Source organism: Capra hircus, chromosome 11 (assembly GCF_001704415.2).
Source record: "Capra hircus breed San Clemente chromosome 11, ASM170441v1, whole genome shotgun sequence".
Classification (NCBI taxonomy): Eukaryota; Metazoa; Chordata; class Mammalia; order Artiodactyla; family Bovidae; genus Capra; species Capra hircus.
Window position 1 is genome coordinate 54,458,732 of NC_030818.1, and position 24,539 is coordinate 54,483,270.

The 24,539-nt window shown below is 39.4% G+C and overlaps 1 protein-coding gene across 3 annotated transcripts in view; it reads right to left on the reverse strand.

Moving 5' to 3' along the window:
• CTNNA2 (catenin alpha 2) overlaps positions 1-24,539 on the reverse strand; it is a 1,396,988-nt gene that overhangs the window by 64,909 nt on the left and 1,307,540 nt on the right. For all 3 annotated transcript variants that reach the window (XM_005686768.2, XM_005686767.2, XM_013967725.2), the window contains exons 13-14: positions 11,075-11,226; positions 286-399 (exon numbers count right to left, since the gene is read on the reverse strand). In XM_005686768.2, coding sequence (XP_005686825.1) covers positions 286-399; positions 11,075-11,226 — 266 coding nt within the window. The remainder of the gene's footprint in view (positions 1-285; positions 400-11,074; positions 11,227-24,539) is intronic.

Sequence of the window (24,539 nt, forward strand, 5' to 3'; positions counted from 1 at the left end):
CTAAGCCCCACCAAATCCACAATACACACAAGTTTTGCTGTGATGTAGCTGCTATGATTTCAGTGACGGAAACAGAAGGGAGTAAGAAGGAATCAGAATCAGTGGTGGTGATTTCCACTGTGTAAAATATGAACTGCTAGAAATGAAACAACCCCAGATGACAGCCTGGATTTCTAGGCCATGAATCTCTAGGGTTTCAGGTACCTGGAAATCAGAAATTCCTTCAAACCAGTTTGGTGAACACAACCACTGTGCTCCAAACCAAAGTCCTGAATGTCCACTTACCCGTGCACTCTGTCCTGCAATGAGCTGGTCATCCTCAGTCTGAACACTTGTCCGGCTACGCACATCGTAATCTTCCTGCTCAAAGTCTGAATCATCTTCTAATTCTTCTGGGGTCTAAAAATACAGAGGAAAAGAGAAAAATCAGCATACAGATCTCCTTCAACTTATAATGGGATTAAATTCCAACAAACCCACTGTAAGTTAAAAATATCTTAAGTCAAAAATGCATTCAATGCACTAACCTACTGAATATCATAGCTTAGTCTGTGTGCACATGTGTGTTCAGTCACGGCTAACTCTTTGTGATCCCATAGACTGTAGCACATGAGGCTCCTCTGTCCATGGGATTTCCCAGGCAAGAATATAGGAATGGGTTGCCATTTCTTTCTCTAGGGCATCTTCCCGACCCAGGGATCGAACCTGCATCAATGGCATCTCCTGAATTGGCAGGTGGATTATTTATCAAGAGCACTACCTGGGAAGCCATAGCTTAGCCTCAGTTCAGTTCAGTTCAGTTGCTCACTCATGTCTGACTCTTTGCAACCCCATGGACTGCAGTAAGCCAGGCTTCCCTGTCCATCACCAACTCCTGGAGCTTGCTCAAACTCATGTCCATCGAGTTGGTGATGCCATCCAACCATCTCATCCTCTGTCATCCCATTCTCCTCCCACCTTCAATCTTTCCCGGAATCAGGGTCTTTCCAATGAGTCAGTTCTTCCTATCAGGTGGCCAAAGAATTGGAGTTTCAGCTTCAGCATTAGTCCTTCCAATGAATATTCAGGACTGATTTCCTTTAGGATTGACAGGTTGGATCTCCTTGCTGGCCAAGGGACTCTCAAGAGTCTTCTCCAACACCACAGTTCAAAAGTATCAATCCGTTGGTGCTCAGCTTTCTTCATGGTCCAACTCTCACATCCATACATGACTGCTGGAAAAACCAGAGCTTTGACTAGACAGACTTTTGTGGGCAAAGGAATGTCTCTGCCTTTCAATATGCTGTCTAGGTTGGTCATAGCTTTTCTTCCAAGGAGAAACTATCTTTTAATTTCATGGCTGCAGTCACCATCTGCAGTGATTTTGGAGCCCAAAAAAAGAAACTCTATCTTTGTCTCCATTATTTCCCCATCTATTTGCCATGAAGTGATGGGACCAGATGCTATGATCCTAGTTTTCTGAATGTTGAGTTTTAAGTCAACTTTTTCAGCCTCCTCTTTCACTTTCATCAAAAGGCTCTTTAGTTCTTCTTCACTTTCTGCCATAAGGGAGATGTCATCTGTATATCTGAGGTGATTGATATTTCTCCTGGCAATCTTGATTCTAGCTTGTGCTTCATCCAGCCTGGCATTTCGCATGATGTACTCTGTATATAAGTTAAATAAGCAAAGTGACAATATACAGCCTTGACATACTCCTTTCCCAATTTGGAACCAGTCTGTTGTCCCATGTCCAGTTCTAACTGTTGCTTCTTGACCTGCTTACAGATTTCTTAGGAGGTGGGTGAAATGGTTTGGTATTCTTATCTCTTGAAGAATTTCCCACAGTTTGTTGTGATCCACACAGTCAAAGACTTTAGCGTAATCAATGAAGGAGAAGTAGTAGATATTTTCCTGGAATTCTTTTGCTTTTTCTATGATCCAACGGATGTTGGCAATTTCCTAACCTACCTTAAAAGTGCTCAGAACACTTACAATAGCCTATTAGTTGGGCAAAATTGTCTAAGACAAAGCCTTCTTTATAATTAAGTATTGACTATCTCATGTCATTTACTGAATACTCTATTAAAAAGTGAAAAAACAGAATGGTTTTCTGGGTACAAGATGGTGCAAGTGGATCTGCTGTTTACCCTTATTATTGTGTGGCTAACTGGGAGCTGTGGCCTCTGTGTTCACACACTAATGGAAAACATGCTTCAGGTACCTTTCATTTGCCTATCATTGTTTTCTAAGTGCTTTACATACACTAACTCATACACTTTTCTTGATAGTCCTATGACATACACACTATTCTCTCCATTTACATATACGAAAACTGAGGCGTGAAAAGATACACCTTGTTCAGAGTCTTCTAAAGCATGCAGTTTGACACATGTACTCAAAAATCCTGTGCTCTGTTAATTTTAAGAGGATAAACTCAGGAGGTGGCAAGGATGGTGCACGGAGGAAAGACAATGCCTTCATGTGAGATTATCTGCATAATTGTCTTTAGTCTGAAAGCTGATTGTTACCCACAACTTGGCACACAGTAACACCATCTCTCAGGGCTGCGTCTTTCAGAAGGAAGGAGCAGATCATAAGCAGTACCACAATGCAGGTGCCCACTGCCCATCTAAAAGGGCACATTTTAATTTCGCTGGTTTCTTTGGCTATCTCAGTGTAATTAATCAGGTGTGGTTATTGATGAAGTCTTGAGATTGGTCAGACAGGCATAAAATGGGGTCTTTGGTGCCAATATCACATTCTGCCTAGTAATTTTCCAGGCTGTGGCATATCCCTCTTGTTTTCCTTCTCTCTTACCACCAACTTTATTAATATTCACTCACTCATCTACAGATGTTCAATTTTTTTCCCTAGGAATATTAAAAGAAAGAGGTTTTGTTCCCAGTCTTTATTAACTCAAGCAGGGGTGGAGTGGGCAAACCAGTTCACATATTGTGGAATTTTCATTGTGGACAGAGACAAGCATCTCTGTTCATTTCTCACTTCTCTGGAGTGTGCCGAGGAACAATTACAGCAAGTTGGTAAATTCTGCTGACAGATGAGCTGACAAGATTGCACACACTTCTCATCATTAGATTTTGAAAAGGAGAGTGAAAAATAAAATGGAAAACCTCACTCAACAGAGAAAAGGAGAAAATGACAGTGCCTATAGTACTGTGTCCAAACATTTCAGTGATCTGTGTGTTCAGTAGATGAGCCAATGGCAAGCACAACCTGGCAGCGTAAGGCTCATAATGAGGAGTTCGTATTCAAGTGGTTATGGCTCAGGAACTAAAATAAAGTTTCAAAATGAAAAAAAGAATACTGTGCACCCAGGGGATCTGAACATTTGAGGCCTAACTCTGCCACTGATATGTGTTTTTCACAAGCCGCTTATAGTTTTCCTGCTTTTCTGTCTCCTCACTCATAAAATAGCTAGTAACTGCTACTTGTCCTGCCTGCTTCACAGAATTCTAGCATCAAATATATACAAAAAAGCTTGGTAAACAATACAAATAAGGTAATAAGTGACAGTGATCATTATTATGATTAATAATAAAACATACACCTGATAACAACAACTACAATCGCCATCATCACAGGGATGAATTTTCACTACCCACTATGGGTCAGGTGGGCTTTCCAGCTGGCTCTGTGGTAAAGAATATACCTGCCAATATAGGAGACATATGTCAGTCCCTGCGTTGGGAAGATTCCCTAGAGAAGGAAATGGCAACCCACTCCAGTATTCTTGCCTGGAAATAATTCTTGCCTGGAAATTTTGTCTAGAAATAATAGACAGAGGAACCTGATAGGCTACAGTCCATAGGGTCACAAAAGAGTTGGATACAACTTAGCAACTGAACAACAACATGGGTCAGCCATTCAACTAAAGGATGTAATCCTTACAATGACCTAATGAAATGAACTTAATCCCAATTTAATAGAGGCATAAACAGGTTCAGAGTAGTTAGGTAAATTTTCCAAGCACCACACCTGGCCAGTCAAGGGTTCTATAGCTTTTAACCTTTACAAGTACCATCAAGCAAATGGATGAGATTAAAATATTTTCTTGTGCCTAATCCATGTAGCAAACCCATTCAAGCCACCCATATAAATAGTTCTGTGCATGTGGAGTTTTCTGAGTGCATGTAAACATGTCTCCTATTCATGCTGTCATTTTTAAAATAGTATTACATTTTGGTTGGTCAAGGATCCCCATAAATTAAAGGAGACATGGAAAAGCAGGGAGGGTCTGAAAATGGGCCAGGAGATTTGTATCATTAGATGATATCCTAGGGTAAAAGGAATAGAAAAAATATGCAACTCATTGGACCAGAGACTGGCGACCTAAGGTCAACCCTCAGTTCTGTCCTTATGTGCTCCCAGGGGAGGCTTTTTTTAAGATGCGAGAGAATTACTTTGGTCTAGTCTTGCTTCCATGATGCTACTAGCAATGTATCTGGCCTATAAAATATCTCCCTTGTAAGAGTCTATCAGCTTAACGTGTGCCTTATACAGAGGTTCAAGAATATCATGACTTGTCCATAATTACACCACATGGTATCTGCAGAGTAGGATCAATCTATCTGCATCAGCTTCCCAATCAAATTCTCAATCTTCTCTACAACAGCTTCAGTAAAGAAGCAAAATGAGAAAAGTTTGAAAAATTTACAGTCATCTCACCAGGACATGTGAAAAATGTGACTTGTACGTGTGTGTGTGTGTGCCCACGCGTATGTGCTCAGTCATGTCTGACTCTGTATGGACTGTAGCCCCACCAGGATCCTCTGTCCATGGGATTCCCCAAGCAAGAATACTGGAGTGGTTGCCAATCCCTCCTCCGGGGGATCTTCCCATCCAGGGATCAAATCTGCATATCTTGTATCTCCTGGATTGGCAGGTGGATTCTTTACCACTGTGGCACCTGGGAAGCCCCCAAAATGTAGTAAGGACTATTTAAAGGACTGGCTCAGATGCAAATTAATTTCACTGGGAGCAGAAAGATGAAACTGTAAGTTGGCAACCACAACAGGAGACTTTGAGTGATGCATGAAGAAGGATTTCTCAACAGATCTCTAATCATTGCAATGGCCTGAAAACTAGAAAGTTGAATTTAAAATTTCCTGACCCAATATAGAACAAAATCTCCCTCTTCAGGACTGATCAGCCTCTGGCATCTCTAACCATTTTTACCCTGGAGGCCACCGAGCTTAGCTCCTTTTTTCTGCTCTTACCCCATACTTTGTATTTTCTCCAGTATAACCAGGATACTCCATTCAAGATCTAACTCAGATCATGCTATTCTCCTGCTCAGAAAACTTCAATGGCTTCCATCACGCATTCAATATGGTTCTTAGGCCACATGTGTCATTCTCTCTGCCTTGAACACATTTCCCTGAGTACTTTTATGGCTTGTTAACCTCCTCCTTCTCTAAATCTCTTCCCAAATGTCACCCAGTGCACTTCTATGGTAGCTCAGATGGTAAAGCATCTGTCTGCAATGCAGGAAACCAGTGTTTGATCACCAGTTCGGGAAGATCTCCTGGAGAAGGGAATGGCCACCCACTCCAGCCAGTATTCTTGCCTGGAGAATTCCATGAACAGAGGAGTATGGCAAGCTATATATAGTACATGGGGTTGCAAAGAGTCAGACATGACTGAACAACTAACACACTCAATCACCCTTTATAAAACCCACCCCCATCCTATGCTTTATCCTCTCAATAGTTTGTTGGTTTTCTCTATGGCACATTAACTAATATTTCTACTTGTTTATTCTCTGTCTCCCACCAAAAGAATATAAATTCTTGACTGGCCCTAACAATTTAGTGCCTGTTGCATACTGTATTACTTCTCAAACCTTGGAATATTATTGCACATCCATTGAGCTTGATTTTTATCACAGCAACAACCAGAAACACTGCACCACAAATACATGGTGTGATCAATATATGATCAAAAGGAATGCACCAACCTGATCTTTAAACTGTGAACTACCTTCAGCTAATATTTCTCATGGTATCTGAGAGATATGTATGTGTTTCCTTTGACATTTTAAAATATCTTGCAATGCTCCAGGGCATCTTCATGCCCATTTTGGGAGATGTGAAGTTAAGCTGTAGAATCTTATCTGAATCCTGTCTTAGGTCCTACTGTTTCTCCTTTCTGCTTTCAGAAGTTTTACATGCAACAAAATTAATGGGTTCCAATGACAAAAGTTCATTGTATAGATATTGTTATAGATTTTTTCATGGTCATTCTATGACAGGTAACTATTTTCCTTTTTGAATACAGCTATTCTGACACCAAGATATTTATCACCTTTTATGCTACCCACCTACTTTACTTTCCAACATTAAATGTTTAACTCCTTGTGTATTAAATATACCCTTGATCCTCCTTATTTGAAGATTCTTTATTTGAGAATTTGCCTATTCACCAAAGTTTCTCTGTAATCCCTAAATTAATATTTTTGTAGTAATTCACAGACGTGTGTGTACACGATATGGCAAAAACTTTTGATTCACCCAACATGCAAATTTCCAGCTGAGGTCAAACAGCACAATCTTCTGCTTTCTTATTTCAACTCTTATACTATAAACAAGTATCCTTTTTGCAGTCTGTTTAGTGCCACATTTTTCATTTTTGTCCTTTGTGTTATTTCTCTGCTTAAAATGGCTTCCAACTGTAGTGCTGAGGTGTTGTTTAGAATTCCAAAATGCAAGAAGGTTATGTTGCACCTTCCAGAGAAAATGTGTGATTGGCTATCCCTGGTGGCTCAGATGGTAAAAATCTGCCTATAATGCAGGTGGCCTGGGTTCAATCCCTGGGTCAGAAATATTCCCTAGAGAAGGACATGGCAACCCACTCTAGTATTCTTATCTGGAGAATCCCATGGACAGAGGAGCCTGGTGGGCTACAATCCATGGGATTGCAAAGAGTCAGACATGACTGAGTGACTACACTGTCTTTCTTTCTTTTTCATTCTTTTGGCTGTGAGTTCAATGTATATGTATCAACAATATAAATTAAATAAAATGTCTTTAAACAAAAACACACATTAAACAAGCTAATATATTGATCAGTTGATGAAGATGTGACCAGAGACTCATAGGAACCTAACCTTGAATTTCCCCTAGGAGCACTGATTCCATATTCCTTAATTCAGAATTCACTGAAAGCAACTACTGCCAATAATGAAAATCAAATAAATTCTGGTGAGCTGTATTTGCCTATTCATTTTTTAAACTACTATGTTAAGGTAATCAGAAAATTCCTATGTAGCTAATAGGTCACCAAGGACAAGCCTCAGTAAGAAGCAAACAAAAAAAGTAGTATGAAAGAGAAGTAGGGTTGACCTGCTCCCAAAGAGAAGTAAGAGCCTGAAAGGTGAGGTTGAAATACCAGAGAGACAGGCTTTGTTTGCTTCAGAGGGTTGCCTTGAGCTGGCCTGGAGCACCTACTTACTAACATCGCCATTAAATATGTATTGATTGCTGAAAGACAAGGTGATGGGAAATCTGACCTTTCAAGGTCCTTTCTGCATATATTTTTTTGAAAAATTCTTATTTTTTCTAAAGCATAATCAACACTTTGAGAGAGAAGGCATGGCCAGTTTAGCTGGAAAAGAGCTCCACTTGTCTTACTGTCTTCTACCCGATTCAGTGCAATGATATTTTAAAGCAGACAGCTATTATACATAGAAACCAAACCAAGAATTTAAGTATAAAATGAAGCCATTTTGGTGCTGAAAGGAGAAAGACTTTTAAAATAACAATTTGTACATACCGTACATTTCTCCCTTCCTGTTTTAAGTGGTATGAAATCCATCCGATCAAATCATTTGAAATGTCAAGATGGAGGAATGACACTTTATGTAACAAAGATATGGCATTTTTACCTAAATTATGTTTTTTTACAGCTCATGAATGAATAAGTGAATGATGGCTATAAACTTGCTCAGCCTCCCAGATGAATAGTTGTCACAAAAATGTGAAGGCTAACAAAGCAGAAAAATGGCAAAAAAGGGAATATGTCTTGAGAATTATAGTGGAATTTAGTGCCAAATGCTTTGAAAACATAACTCTCATGGTCTATTATTTCACAAGGTAGTATATAATGGGAGAAACACAGGTTTAAAAGCCTATTTTTCCTTTCTCCTCTAATTCTCATACTTTTCCCTCTGTCACCTTCCTATCTCCAGAGGTATCTGTTTCTCTTTTTCCCTAACACACATTGTATTTTTTTTTAATATTTACTTTTATTTATTTATTTATTGGCTGTGCTGGGTCTTAATTGCAGCATGGGGAATCTAGTTCCCTAAGCAGGGATTAAACTCTGGGTCTCCTGCATTGGGAGCCTAGAGTCTTCGCCACTGGACCACCAGGGAAGTCCATCACACAGAGTATCAAGCACTGTATCAAACAATGCATCACTGTGAAAGGAAAAAAAATACAGCTTTTGCTTTCCAAAAGTTCAGCCTAAAGAAGGTTGTTGCTGTCACTTGGTGGCTAATTTGTGTCCAACTCGTGACACCATGGACTGTAGCCCACCAGACTCCTCTGTCTGTGGGATCTCCCAAGCAAAATACTGGAGTGGGTTGCCACTTTCCTTCTTCAGTGGCTAAGTCATGTCCAGCTCTTTTGTGACCCCATGGACTGCAGCTGAACAAGCTTCTCTGTCCATGGGATCTCTCAGACAAAAACACTGGAATAGGTTGCCATTTCCTTCTCCAGGGGGTCTTCCCAACCCAGGGATCAAACCCATGTCTCCTGCCAATGCAGGTGGATTCTTTACTACCAGGGAAGAGCCACCAGGGAAGCCCCTAAAGAAAGTAATAGACCTCAAAAAAATATATATACTGTAAAGATTACGATTTTTTACTATTTTTTTAAAGAGATTATGATCTTTACACTATTTTTTTTGAGGTCTAGAATGATGCTAAAGCTGACACTCCAATACTTTGGCCACCTCATGCGAAGAGCTGACTTATTGGAAAAGACTCTGATGCTGGGAGGGATTGGGGGCAGGAGGAAAAGGGGATGACAGAGGATGAGACGGCTGTATGGCATCACTGACTCGATGGACGTGAGTTTGAGTGAACTCCAGAAGTTGGTGATGGACAGGGAGGCCTGGAGTGCTGCGATTCATGGGGTCGCAAAGAGTTGGACATGACTGAGCAACTGAACTGAACTGAAAGAATAGTATCAGGTTTTTTGAGGGAGAAAATTTAGGGAAAGAAGATTTGAGCCAGGTCTTTAAAGACAGTAAGATTTTGACAGATCTAAAATAGGAAAGTTGGAAGAACAGGAAATACGTCTGACTGTCTTGTCCAAAATTGAATTCCACATTGTTATATACATTTAGTACTGTCTGATACACTTATACAATTCTCTGAAAACTTTGAATTAATTATGGAATTATTATGAAAAAGAGATGTATATAACATGGAAAATCAAATCGCTTAAATATGAGAAGATAAGAATATGCTATGGTTGCTCCTCAGCAAAGAAGCTAGCCGAACATTTCAGGACAATCATTAATGTCCATAAAGATGGAAGAGAGACTCTTTCTGGTGATGCTCTACTCTGCCTGCTCAGATCACCTTGGAAGCATCATGCTGTGTCTTGGGTACCACAGTCAAAGAGGATACACATAGGTTTAATGACTTCATGATTTCAAAGATACCCAAATTTGGAGAAGAATTAATGCCATACATGAACTCTTTAAAGAACTAAGTATGCATTGTCCAGAGAGACCAACAAATCACAGATACTTCTTGAAGTACTGAAGGATTGTACACAGAAAATAAGTTGATTTAAAATAAATTGATTGCTACTGTTTTGCTGTGTTTGAGGGGATGTTGGTTTAGATGCTCAGTGGTCACCCTGAGAGAAAGTTTTTCAAGATGCACTCAGCAATTAACTTATAGTTCATTGAGCAGCCCCAGAGACAACAATGAAGGTTGAGGATGGAGATATAGCCTAGGGCTGCCTCATCCAAAATGGTGGCCGCAGATACATAGAGCTATTAAAAACTTTAAATGCTGCTGGTGCCACATGTTGAAATGCTACCTTTGGATATTGACTGAAGTAAATAAAATATGTTCTTAAAACTAATTTCATCTGTTTTTTTTTCCTTATCAACATACCTACTAAAAATTGAAATTGTACATGTGGCTTATATATATTTCCATAGGATAGCAAGATGAGCACTGCGGACTCATCATCTCTACCTCAATCCTAATAGTCACAAACATATTCGTGTCATCAACCAAAGTTTATTTTATGAAAGATTTCTGTGGCTAAGAAAAGCATTTGAAACCTACTATACTTAACTGTCAATAAGGCAAGGACAAAAAATTCTCAACTTATGATGGAATATTACACAACTGTTAAATAGAATAAGGTAAGCTATTGTCTTCACAGAGATAGACAAAGGCACACTATGGGCAAACAAAGCAAGTTATGAGTAATGCTTACCTGAGTTTTGAAATCTGTTATATTATGTTTTCTCATGTGTGTTTAATCATCTAGGCAATAGTTTGGAAGACTCACATCTACCCAAGATCAGAAGATTGGGGGATGGGAAGATAGTAAGAAAGGTGATAGGAGAGGTTTGCTGAAAGATTATTTAGCCTTATTTATATCTTAATGATCTGTTACAAGAAGAATGTAGCTATCTATCACTTTATTGCATTGTCATTATTATTATCATTATCATGATCACTAATACTACTAAGTGGGGTGATCTTCATTTTCTTTAATCACATGGCTTTCTGATTATAAGGGGAAATGGTGTTAGCAAAGGGGAATGGCAAGGGCACCCCTAAGTGGGTATCAAATTAAGGTAATAATGTGTGGAAGAAGCAGACAGGACATCACCCTTCAGGACATTCAGTGCTGATCTAGACTTGTTGGGATCACTAATCCCTTTATAAGTAAAAAGTCCCCCTTGTCTGACCAAATGAGGAGCTAAACAGTTTACTATGTTAAACTAAATAATCAAGAAAAAATATACAAAGAGTAAATTCTTTGAGGACCCTACTGGACATTCCAAATCAGCTCCAAGCTACAGAGACCTCACATACCCTGATCATCAGCACAGCCTTTCTGATGTCCCGGACGCCGTCATACACCAGGCGAGAGGCATCGATGAATTCATTCTCCTCAAATGGCTGAGGGACGTTGGCACTCAGGGCTTCAATAGCAACCTCCACTTGTTCAGCAAAGCGTGGCATCACTGGTGTAAACAAAGTGAAAAGCAGTGGATTAGGCAGTCTTTCTTTCATGCTTCCTTGTCTCTGTTAGGGAAGGTGGCAGGCTCTGGGCATTCCAACATTCAAGTGGAGCCTGGTGTCCACCTGTCCAGTACCCCTACTGGACCCAATTTAGTGATCTTTGTGCCACTTACCTTCAGTAGGGGGAGGAAATCATTACTCCATGAAAGGTGATGGTCTGCAACAGAGCAAGTTTGTGAAACCTGCCCAATTTAGTGTGGTATACTGTATGTGAGTCCAGGTTTCATGTTATCCTAAGCTGAATTTCAACTACGAACAAAGCTAGTGGAGGTGATGGAATTCCAGTTGAGCTATTTCAAATTCTGAAAGATGATGCTGTGAAAGTGCTGCACTCAATATGACAGCAAATTTGGAAAACTCAGCAGTGGCCACAGGACTGGAAAAGGTCAGTTGTCATTCCAATCCCAAAGAAAGGCAATGCCAAAGAATGCTCAAACTACCGCACAATTGCACTCATCTCACACGCTAGTAAAGTAATGCTCAAAATTCTCCAAGCCAGGCTTCAGCAATACATGAACCGTGAACTTCCAGATGTTCAAGCTGGTTTTAGAAAAAGCAGAGGAAGCAGAGATCAAATTGCCAACATCCGCTGGATCATTGAAAAAGCAAGAGAGTTCCAGAAAAACATCCATTTCTGCTTTATTGACTATGCCAAAGCCTTTGACTGTGTGGATCACAATAAACTGTGGAAAATTCTGAAAGAGATGGGAATACCAGACCACCTGACCTGCCTCTTGAGAAACCTATATGCAGATCAGGAAGCAACAGTTAGAACTGGACATGGGACAACGGACTAGTTCCAAATAGGAAAAGGAGTATGTCAAGGCTGTATATTGTCACCCTGCTTATTGAACTTATATGCAGAGTACATCATGAGAAACACTGGGCTGCAAGAAGCACAAGCTGGAATCAAGATTGCCAGGAGAAATCTCAATCACCTCAGATATGCAGATGACATCACCCTTATGGCAGAAAGTAAAGAGGAACTAAAAAGCCTCTTGATGAAAGTGAAAGAGGAGAGTGAAAAAGTTGGCTTAAAGCTCCACATTCAGAAAACGAAGATCATGGCATCTGGTCCCATCACTTCATGGGAAATAGATGGGGAAACAGTGGAAGCAGTATCAGACTTTATTTTTTTTTGGGGGGGGGGGCTTCAAAATCACTGCAGATGGTGACTGCAGCCATGATATTAAAAGACACTTACTCCTTGGAAGGAAAGTTATGACCAACCTAGATAGCATATTGAAAAGCAGAGGCATTACTTTGCCAACAAAGATCCATCTAGTCAAGGCTATGGTTTATCCAGTGGTCATGTATGGATGTTAGAGTTGGACTGTGAAGAAAGCTGAGCACCGAAGAATTGATGCTTTTAAACTGTGGTGTTGGAGAAGACTCTAGAGAGTCCCTTGGACTGCAAGGAGATCCAACGAGTCCATTCTGAAGGAGATCAGCCCTTGGTATTCTTTGGAAGGAATGATGCTAAAGCTGAAACTCCAGTACTTTGGCCACCTCATGCAAAGAGTTGACTCATTGGAGAAGACTCTGGTGCTGGGAGGGATTGGGAGCAGGAGGAGAAGGGGACGACCGAGGATGAGATGGCTGGATGGCATCACCGACTCGATGGATGTGAGTTTGAGTGAACTCCGAGAGATGATGATGGACAGGGAGGCCTGGCGTGCTGCAATTCATGGGGTCGCAAAGAGTCGGACATGACTAAGCGACTGAACTGAACTGAACTGAAGCTGAGTTTCACTTCTGCTAACTCCTAGCTGTGAAACCTTGACCATGCTCTCTTGCTGCTGCTGCTTTTACTCACTATGTCTGACTCTTTGTGATTCCATGGACTGTAGCCCACCCTCCTCTTCTGTCTATGGGATTTCCCAGGCCAGAATACTGAGTGGGTTGCCATTTCCTTCCTGACCCAGGGATTGAACACTCCTCTCCTGCTTGGCAGGTAGATTCTTTACCACTGAGGCACCTAGAAAACGTACCACCTTTTCTTAAATCTTCTAAATCTGTTTCTTTGTCTATAAAATATAATAGTAAATCCTACGTTGGGGTTCAGTAAGGTGATGCATACAAATGCACAGGATGGCATCTGGCCTTAAAAAGCCTCAGTAAATATGCAACTAATATCAGACACTAAAGTCACAGCTGGTTGAGTAGAAGACTTAGTCTACATCATTGCATAGTAAAATATGAACAAAATGATCCAATCCATTCCACTTCTTTCTGGAATGCAGGTCTTGAGACTTTGAAGGTGGGGAAATGGCTGTGAAGGAAGACTTGTGGAAAGACTGTCTGAGAAGAGAGAGAAATCCTAGAATATTCCAACAGAAAGACTACAGAAAGAGACCAATGGACTCAGAAATAAATTTGGTTCTGTTCCATTTTACCAGGACTTTGTTGATATGCCAGAGGATACATATGAACATTTTAAAATGCAGGCACCTCTTTCTCTAAATGAGGACACCTGCATACAGACTGGAAGTTCGTAGAAAGTACACTCAGTGGCTACTTAAGAAATGCTGCTGATTCACTGATTCTTGAAAATTATAACTCAATTTTTTCAACTGTTATCTTGTAAAACTCAATTCACATGGCAAATGAAAGCCAGAAGCACAATTTATTTTATTTACAAGGACAATAAAGTAGAAACGCCATTCATCTCTTTCCATTTCCGGACTCTCATGCCTGTTTCATCATGATCCTCCTTTTCATTCTCAGTTCAGTTCAGTCACTCAGTGGTGTCCGGCTCTTTGCGACCCTATGAACCACAGCACTCCAGGCCTCCCTGTCCATCACCAATTCCTGGAGTCCACCCAAACGCATGTCCATTGTATCGGTGATGCCATCCAACCATTTTTATCCTCAGTGGATATTCTAACATCCATTTTAATCCCTAGCATGAGAAATTCTGCTAAATTACTTTACTCTCAAGGGTCAGAGTAGTTAAGATAAAACACTCCTTAAAAATTGTATTTCTACTAGAAAAGTCAAATATTATTTTTAAAAGAAGAGTGTTAGAAGAAAACATAGTAACCACTCTTTCAATGGAAATTATCAACCAAAGCATTGCAAAAGGTAAATTTCCTCTGTGAGTAAATTACTATCATTGGTTCTCTATACTATTTGAATTTTTCACTTGGGCCTTTGAACTGCTTTTATATGAAAGGAACTGAGAGATATTGACCTGAATTGCTGCAAAATATGATTTAAATAAAAATATATTTCTAAAAACTACCACATTAAGCTAAAACCATTTCAGCTATCCATTTGTGTTGGGAATTAACTGTTTTACATGATTAACTAATCTAGATCACTGAGATTGACCTTCTTAAGCATGAAAACATTTTTGCATGTATCCATTATTTTCATATGAGTGTCTTCCTTAAAGTTAAAAATTCCTTTCTTTTCTTAAACCAAATTTTAAATAATATTAATCTAATTTGATATCAAAGCTGCCATCATGGCCATCAACAATTTTACAGATGTGTAAGATAGCATCAGTAGCATTTATATGCACAAATCTTTGTCCTTTTTTTTATAACTGATCAATGATTGGTATTCCCACATCTTGACCCTGTATGCAAGACAGCAAAAGAGACACAGATGTGTAGAGTGGACTTTTGGACTCAGAGGGAGAGGGAGAGGGTGGGATGATTTGAGAGAATGGCATTGAAACATGTATACTATCATGTAAGAAATGAATCGCCAGTCTATGTCCAATGCAGGATACAGGATGCTTGGGGCTGGTGTACAGGGATGACCCAGAGAGATGTTATGGGGAGGGAGGTGGGAGGGAGGTTCATGTTTGGGAACGCATGTACACCCGTGGTGGATTCATGTCAATGTATGGCAAAACCAATACAGTATTGTCAAGTAAAATAAAGTAAAAATAAAAACTAAAAAAAAAAATACTCTTACAAATCAATAAGAAAAAAATTAAAAATAGATAAAAGATTAGAAAAGGCACTTCATAGAAAGGAAATCCCATATTATTGATAAACACCTAAGATGCTTGACTTCACTGATAATTGGAAAAATTACTATGTAAACAATGAGATATTTCATACTTGTTGGTGGATGGGAAAACAAGCTAAGGCTTACAATATAATTCTTACTGAACATGTGAAAAAAGGGTACTCTTCTACATAGATGGATAAAAAATTGGCATATGCTTTGTCAAAATCTAGTAAAATGAAACTTTCTAGTCCCACCAGTAAATTAGAACTTTAGCTAGGGCATGGCCAAATACTGACTTCTGGGATGATACTGATTAGGAGACTGTTTACATTGGCAGCACAGGAATTTCCTGTGTTTCTACAGTTACAGCTGTCTTTTGTTAGGTTTAATACTCCAAGAGTTAATAATAACAAGAGTTTTATTAAACCTGCAAATAATAAGTGATTTAAAGGATCAGATATTACCAAATCTTAATATTTGTTATACCTTGGGGTACAAGTTGGGTGTAAGTTTTATGAGTCTCTGTTCATTTGGTATATTTGAATTTCTCAAATTTCAAATATTTAAAAAGAGATCAATATATTACCCAGAAAGCTGTATCTCTCCTTATAGAATAAGGCTCTGAAAAAAATTAAGTTCTAGTTCATGGCCCAGAACATAGTAGAAATTGATTTGATCCACAGTACTAAGTGAGGAAATCCCTCAGAAACTGTGACTGATCACATGTTTAATATTCCACCTTAAAACCTGCCAGCTGGAAAGCTGAGTCTAGCAGTCTCCATCCCCTTTGCTCTCTGGAGGAAAACCTTTGATTAAAGTCTAAAAGGAAGAGTGGCATTGTATTGCTTTGTTTTGTCTGTTCAAGGTCATCTTGAGGAGAGCTGGGGAGGAGAAAAATGCAGGAGGTCACAGGCTCTGTCTCCACATGCTTCTAGCCCTGATTCTCTCAAATGAGAGAGAATAAAGCTAAACTCTGTGTGTACTCAGTCACTTCAGTCGTGTCCAACTCTTTGCGACCCCATGGACTGTAGCCCACCAGGCTTCTCTGTCCATGGGATTCTGAATACCGGAGTGGATTGCCATGCTCTTCTCTAGGGAATCTTCCCAGTCCAGGGATTCTCTAGGGAATCTTCCAATTTGTGTCTCTTATGTCCTATGAATTGCAGGCAGATTCTTTACTGCTGAGCCACCAGGGAAACCCCAAGCTAAACTCTAATGGACCATTTTCAAAAGGGACACTTTGGGGCCCAAAACATCACCTGTACTGCTTGGGAACCCCAGGTTTGGAGAAGGGTATTCTGTTTGTTCCAGCATGGAGTACAGAATCCCACTTGTTAGATTTAGGAGTTAGAGTTTTTGTAGGAACAACAATGTGGAGGTGGCATTGTCAGAAGAGGCAGAAACAAGAGACTGCAACAGAAAATACCATCCATTTTCCAAGGAGGAAAAAAAAATGGTGGAGGAACAGATGTGAAAGCTTTACTTTTCCAAAGAGGTGCTCAAAGGGAAATTTAGCATTAATATTCCAATGACTTATTACACTGCTCAAGCTGGTAAAACCTAGAACTTGAACCTATTCCATTTAATATTTATATATTATAACAGACAAGACATCTATTTCTCTTACTACAATCAGCATTTTTCAGGTCTGACCCTTAAGAAAATTTTCCTCCATGCTCTGTTGCTAAGTGTATTCAGTACTTAATTATTTAGGGCTTGGTCAACTGCTACCACACTTTAACCAACATATCTTTGCTCTCCACATTGCTGTTCTATTTTCTGTTTAAGTTTTATCCTCTTTTGTATTTGAAGTGATAAGACAGACAAACAAAAATTTACAGGACAGTTTGGATTCCTGGGTGGTTCAGTGGCAAAGAATCCACCTGCCAATGCAAAAGACACAGGAGACTCAGGTTTGATTCCTGGATTGCAAAATTCTCCTGGAGGTCCAGGGAGGGCATGGCAATGCACTCCAGTATTCTTGCCTGGAGAATCCCATGGACAGAGGAGCCTGGTGGGCTACAGTCCACAGAGTAACAACTAGTCACACATGACAAGTGACTAAGCATGCACATACACACCAGTATTCTTGCCTGGAAAAGCCTATGAATAGGGGAACCTGGCAGGTTGCAGTCCATAGGGTCGCAAACAGTCGGATATGACTTAGCGACTGAATACACACACATGATCCATCATGACAAACCAAAGATTTTACTTTAACTATGAATTCTTCTGGCACTTTAATAGAGTCTGAAACATGAAATACTCTCAGAGTAGTACTGCGATAGAAAAGCCTGAAAGTACTTCCAATATGATGCTAACTCTGCTTCCCACTAAATAGGACAAAACACAGCACTACCTTTGTGAGTCACACATTCTATATTAACAGAATTTCTGATATGGGATTATATAAATAGAAGCTTCTTTCTAATTTCTGAATTACATCCAAAAGTGTAGACACCGCATTATTGTTATTTATCATAAATTGTGAATTACTCCTTAATAGCTCATGTCCTGAAAGGGTGATCAGAGTTGGAAATAAACTCTTAAATTCTCCCTGTACTTTTGCATGCAGAGTGCACACCAGGCCACAGAATGACATTCCAGGAGTAATTAAATCAGAGTTAAGTATGCATATAAAAATCAAGGTCGCCTCGTTCTAGTGTCAATGGAGATCCTAAACCAGAGGTGAAGAAGATCTAGACTGAATCCTCCTGAGAGACTTCAGCTGTGAAGTTTCAGAGCACAGGGTGAGTCAATAAAATGAACAGAAAGTTGTACTAACGATGCAAAGAACATCGCTGACAATCATAAGAGCCAATCCAAGGTAAACCGGAGGAAGTGGAAATGAATGGCCAATCCATGCAACTAGCTCTGAGGAACTACCCAAAATGTCCACGCCCTGCTTTAAATCTTCCAATCACTCCCTTTACTATAAATGGGATAATAAAACCGCTTTATCAAGATATAAACACAAACATCTTACACCTGCCTATAATTCTTATCTGCCTCTGTCTTCCCACCTATTCCTACCTATATTCAAACGTTTCAATCAGACTGAATTACTTCTATGTCTTCAAATATGACAGAAACATACCATATCATACCAACATGTCCATGATCAATGGACCAAATGGACTTTCATACTAAAATATACTTCTCCCTCTGGCCCTGGTCAATACTTCCTCAATCTTCAATACCCAAATTAGAATCAACTGCCATTGTGAAGGATTCCTTAATTCCCAGACACTCCAAAGTTGGCAGTTCTCCATAATTTTATAGCCTCTTAATTATTCCTGCACTAATATAGTACTTGATACAATCCAATAGGATTGTTTAGTGCACTCTACTTCTGTATGTCAACTTCAGGGAGTCAATTTTAGGCAGAGACCATATCTTCCTCATTAATTGCATCTGAAGCTCATATTATACTTCTAGTGTAGCTCATAAATTCAGATGGAAGAAGGATGGGAAGTGGAAGAATAGGACACAGGAAGGAAACTGTTTGTCATTGAATATTTCAGGGACAAAATGAGTAGTATCACATTCCACATATTAAGTTTCTCCCTACCCATCACTTCCTATTAATTCAGTGATTTTATTAAAAAATTTCATAAGTTATTGTTGTTGTTCGATAGCTAAGTAGTGTATGACTCTGTGACCCCATACCATGCCAGGCTTCTCTGTCTTTCACTGTCTCCCAGAGTTTGATCTAATTCATGTCCATTGAGTCAGTGATGTCATCTAACCATCTCATCCTCTGTCTCCCCTTTCTCCTTTTGCCTTCACACTTTCCCAGCATCAAGGTCCAAATGAGTCAGCTCTTTGTATCAGGTAGCCAGTGTATTGAAGCTTCAGCTTTAGTCCTTCCAATGGATATTCAGGGTTGATTTCCTTTAGGATTGAATGGTTTGATTTCCTTGCATTCCAAGAGATTCTCAAGAGTCATCACCAGTACCACAATTCGAAAGCATCAGTTCTTCAGTGCTCAGTCTTCCTTATGGTCCAACTGTCACATCTATACATGACTACTAGAAAAACCACAGCTTTGAGTATACAGACTTCTGTTGGCAAACTCATGTTTCTACTTTTTAATACACAGTCTAGGTTTCTAAACGTAGAAACCTAGACATTTCTAGACATGTCTCTCATAGGTTTCATTCCAAGGAGTAAGTGTCTTTTCATCTCATGGCTGCAGTCACTGTCTGTAGTGATTCTGGAACCAAAGAAAAGAAAATCTGTCACTGCTTTCACTTTTTCCCCTTCTATTTGCCATGAAGTAATGGAACTGGATGCCATGATCTTAGATTCTTTAATGTTGAGTTTTAAGCCAGCTTATTCACTCCCTTATTTTACCCTCACCAAGAAGCTCTTTAGTTCCTCTTCACTTTCTGCCATTAGGGTGGTAACATCTGCATATTTGAAATGTTGATATTTCTCCAAACAATCTTGATTCTACTTGTGTGTCATCCAACCCGGCATTTTCCACAATGTACTCTGCAGAGAAGGTAAATGAGCAGGTTGACAACACATAGTCATGACACAGTCGTTTCCCAATTTTTAACCAGTCAGTTGTTCCATGTCTGGTTCTAACTGTTACTTCTTAACCTGCATACAGGTTTCTCTGGAGGCAGGTAAGGTGGTCTGGTATTTCTATCTCTTTAAGAATTTTCCAGTTTGTTGTGATCCCCACAATCAAAGGCTTTAGTGTAATCAATATGGAGAAGGAAATGGCAACCCACTCCAGTATTGTTGCCTGGAGAATCCAGTGGATGGAGGAGCCTGGTGGGCTGTGTCCATAGAGTTGCACAGAGCCGGACACAACTGAAGTGACTTAGCATGCATGTATGCATGCATGCATTGGAGAAGGAAATGGCAACCCACCTCAATATTCTTGCCTGGAGAATCCCAGGGACAGAGGAGCCTGGTGGGCTGCCATCTATGGGGTCACACAGACGGACATGACTGAAGTGACTTAGCAGCAGCAGCAGCAGTGTAGTCAATGAAGTAGTAATAGATGTTTTTTCTGGAATTCCTTTGCTTTCTCAATAATTCAACAGATGTTAGAAATTTGATCTCTGGTTCCTCTGCCTTTTCTAAATCCAGCTTTATATCTAGAGTTCTCAGCTCATGTACTTCTGAAGTTCAGCTTGAAGGATTTTGAACATTATCTTGATAGGATGTTAGATGAGCACAATTGTATGGTAGTTTGAATACTCTTTGGACTTACCCTTCTTTGGGATTGAAATGAAAACTGATTATTTTCCAGTCCTGGGGCCCCTGTTGATTTTTCCAAATTTCCTGAAATATTGGGTGCAACAATTTCACAACATCATCTTTTAGGAATTTTAGATAGTTCCATTGGAATTCTATCACTTTCACTATGTTTGTTCATAGCAGTGCTTCCTAAGGCCCACTTGATTCCATACTTCAGAATGTCTGTCTTTAGGTGAGTGACCACACTATAGTGGTTATCCAGGTCATTACGACCTTTTCTGTACAGTTTTTCTATGTATTCTTGCCACCTTTTCTTAATCTCTTTTGCTTCTGTTAGGTCCTTGCTGTTTCTGTCCTTTATCTTGCCCATCTTTGCATGAAATAGTCCCTTGATCTCTCCAATTTCTTGAAGAGATCTCTAGTCTTTCCCATTCTACTGTTTTCCTCTATTTCTTTGCAGTGTTCATTTAAGAAGGATTTCTTATCTCTCCTTGCTATTCTCTGAAACTCTGAATTAAGTTGAGAATATCTTTCTCTTTTCCCCCTGCTTTTCATTTGTCTTCTTTCCTCAACTATTTGTAAAGGCTTCTCAGACAACCACTTTGCCTTCTTGCATTTCTTTTTCTTTAGAATGTTTTTAATTACTGCCTCCTATACAATGTTACATGTAGAGTACATCATGAGAAACACTGGGCTGCAAGAAGCACAAGCTGGAATCAAGATTGCCAGGAGATATCTCAATAACCTCAGATATGCAGATGACACCACCCTTATGGCAGAAAGTGAAGAGGAACTAAAAAGCCTCTTGATGAAAGTGAAAGAGGAGAGTGAAAAAGTTGGCTTAAAGCTCAACATTCAGAAAACGAAGATCATGGCATCTGGTCCCATCACTTTATGGCAAATAGATGGGGAAAGAGTGGAAGCAGTGTCAGGCTTTATTTTGTTGGGCTCCCAAATCACTGCAGATGGTGACTGCAGCCATGAAATTAAAAGACGCTTACTCCTTGGAAGGAAAGTTATGACCAACATAGATAGCATATTGAAAAGCAGAGGCATTACTTTGCCAACAAAGGTTCGTCTAGTCAAGGCTATGGTTTTTCCAGTAGTCATGTATGGATGTGAAAGTTGGACTGTGAAGAAAGCTGAACGCTGAAGAATTGATGGTTTTGAACTGTGGTGTTGGAGAAGACTCTAGAGAGTCCCTTGGACTGCAAGGAGATCCAATCAGTCCATTCTAAACGAGATCAGTCCTGGGTGTTCTTTGGAAGGAATGATGCTAATGCTGAAACTCCAGTACTTTGGCCACCTCATGAGAAGAGTTGACTCATTGGAAAAGACTCTGATGCTGAGAGGGATTGTGGGCAGGAGGAGAAGGGGATGACAGAGGATGAGATAGTTGGATGGCATCACCAACTCGATGGACGTGAGTCTGAGTGAACTCTGGGAGTTGGTGATGGACAGGGAGGCCTGGCGTGCTGCAATTCATGGGGTCACAAAGAGTTGGACACGACTGAGTGACTGAACTGAACTGAACTGTAAAATGTAACAAATCTCCATACATATTTCTTTAGGCACTCTGTCTACCAGATCTAATCCCTTGAATTTAATCATCACCCCCACTCTATAATCATAAAGAATTTTATTTAGGTCATACCTGAATGGCCTGGTGGTTTTTCCTACTTTCTTCAACTTAAGATCTGAACCACCCAGCTAAGCTGTGCTGATCTCTTGACCCAAATAAACTATGAGATAGTAAATCCTTGTAATGTTAATCCATTAAGCTTTGGGGTGATGTGTTACACAGCAATATTGACTAACAGAATATGCTACGCCAGAGGTAGAAATAACAGTAAAAATAGTCAGCAAGACATATTTATATTTCTATTCACTTGCAGCAATTATGTTGGTTTAGGGTGCTGGTATATTTATGGCACCAAAGCAGGAGATTAACTGACTCTTGATATTTGATTATATTTATTTATTATTTATATAATAAAGTATATTTATTACTCAATTTGAGCCTCAGCTTACTCAAGTGTAAAAGAGCTGGTCTTCAGGTTTTATGGAAGCTTTTAAGAAATAATCCATTCAACAAATTTTATATACAATGTTACACTTAAAAACAAGTAGTACTTAGCCACTGAAATAAAGTGGCAAATAAATATGATCTTGCCTTCAAGGAATGAAAAAGTGGGATGTATATAAGAAGCTGACCATCATGCTAGGCACATAATATTCACAATAAATGGTTCTTCACATCATGACCCTGTGTATCTACCCATCCATGCTCCCTTTTCTTTGTTTACAGCAAGTGAAATTACCCAGTGCCTTTGGCTAGAACTTCGAGGTACAACTACATGATTTATCACTAAAAAGTGGCTCTTGTGAGAGGGAAGTGAACTGAAAATAGCACACAAATTTGTCCTCAAATCTCTGAAAATTGGAAAGTTGGTACAATTTACCCTGAAAACTGTTTCCCTGCTTTTATACCTTTCTCTCTCCTTGGCAGGACTACATCATCCTTCTGATGGCTTTGCATTTTTAATAATGAATTTCCTATGAAATCTGCCTTCAGGACAAGATTTTATAAACTCACTCTTAGAATTTTCATTTTATCTTCATTGCCAAGAAAGTCAGTGCTAAACACTGTATTTCATTATGACCTTACTCAGATTCATGAGGAAAGAAAATCTTTAAAACTTAAGAGACATTATCAAAAAGCTTAAAACTAGAAAAAAAAATCAAACCCAGCTTCCTTAGCTCAAATTGGACACACTTTCTATAACACCAGCCAACTTAATATAATATTCTTATGAAAGTGTTTTCCTTCTATCTCAAATGCATACTATTATATATTAGCTGGTTGATTGGATTTGAATCTTGAGTAAAGTATCCTCAAATGTTTTTTAAATGTGGAGGAGGAAGTATGGAAATAATATTTAAATGCTCTCAAATCAAAGTATACTCTCTCCGAAGCAGTGATATATTAACTTTCACTGTGCTTTCTCTTGGTAACTCTTAACCAAGCTAAAGGCAAAGGAGAAAAGGAAAGATATACCCTACTGAATGCAGAGTTCCAAAGACTAGCAAAGAGAGATAAGAAAGCTTTCCTCAGGGATCAATGCAAAGAAATAGAGGAAAACAATAGAATGGGAAAGACTAGAGATCTCTTCAAGAAAATTAGAGATATCCAAGGGAACATTTTATACAAAGATGGACACAATAAAAGACAGAAATTATATGGGCCTAACAGAAGCAGAAGATATTAAGAAGAGGTGGCAAGAATACACAGAAGAACTGTACAAAAAAAATCTTCATGACCCAGATAACCACGATGGTGTGATCACTCACTTAGAGCCAGATATCTTGGAATGTGAAGAAGTCAAGTAGGCCTTAGGAAGCATCACTACGAACAAAGCTAGTGGAGGTGATGGAATTCCAGAGGAGCTATTTCAAATCCTGAAAGATGATGCTGTGAAAGTGCTGCACTCAATATGCCAGCAAATTTGGAAAACTCAGCAGTGGCCACAGGACTGGAAAAGATCAGTTGTCATTCCAATCCCAAAGAAAGGCAATGCCAAAAGATGCTCAAACTACCACACAATTGCACTCATCTCACATGCTAGCAAAGTAAGGCTCAAAATTCTCCAAGTCAGGCTTCAACAGTATATGAAATGTGAACTTTCAGATGTTCAAGTTGGATTTAGAAAAAGCAGAGGAACTATTCATCAAATTGCCTAGGAAAAGCAAGAGAATTCCAGAAAAACATCTACTTCTGCTTCATTGATTACTCCAAAGTCTTTGACTGTGTAGATCACAATAAACTGTGGCAAATTCTAAAAAAGATGATAATACCAGAACACCTTACCTGCCTTCTGAGAAATCTGTATGCAGGTCAAGAAGCAACAGTTAGAACTGGACATGAGACAACAGACTGGTTCCAAATTGGGAAAGGAGTACGTCAAGGCTGTATATTGTCACCCTGCTTATTTAACTTATATGCAGAGTACATCATGAGAAACGCTGGGCTGGAAGAAGCACAAGTTGCAATCAAGATTGCCAGAAGAAATAT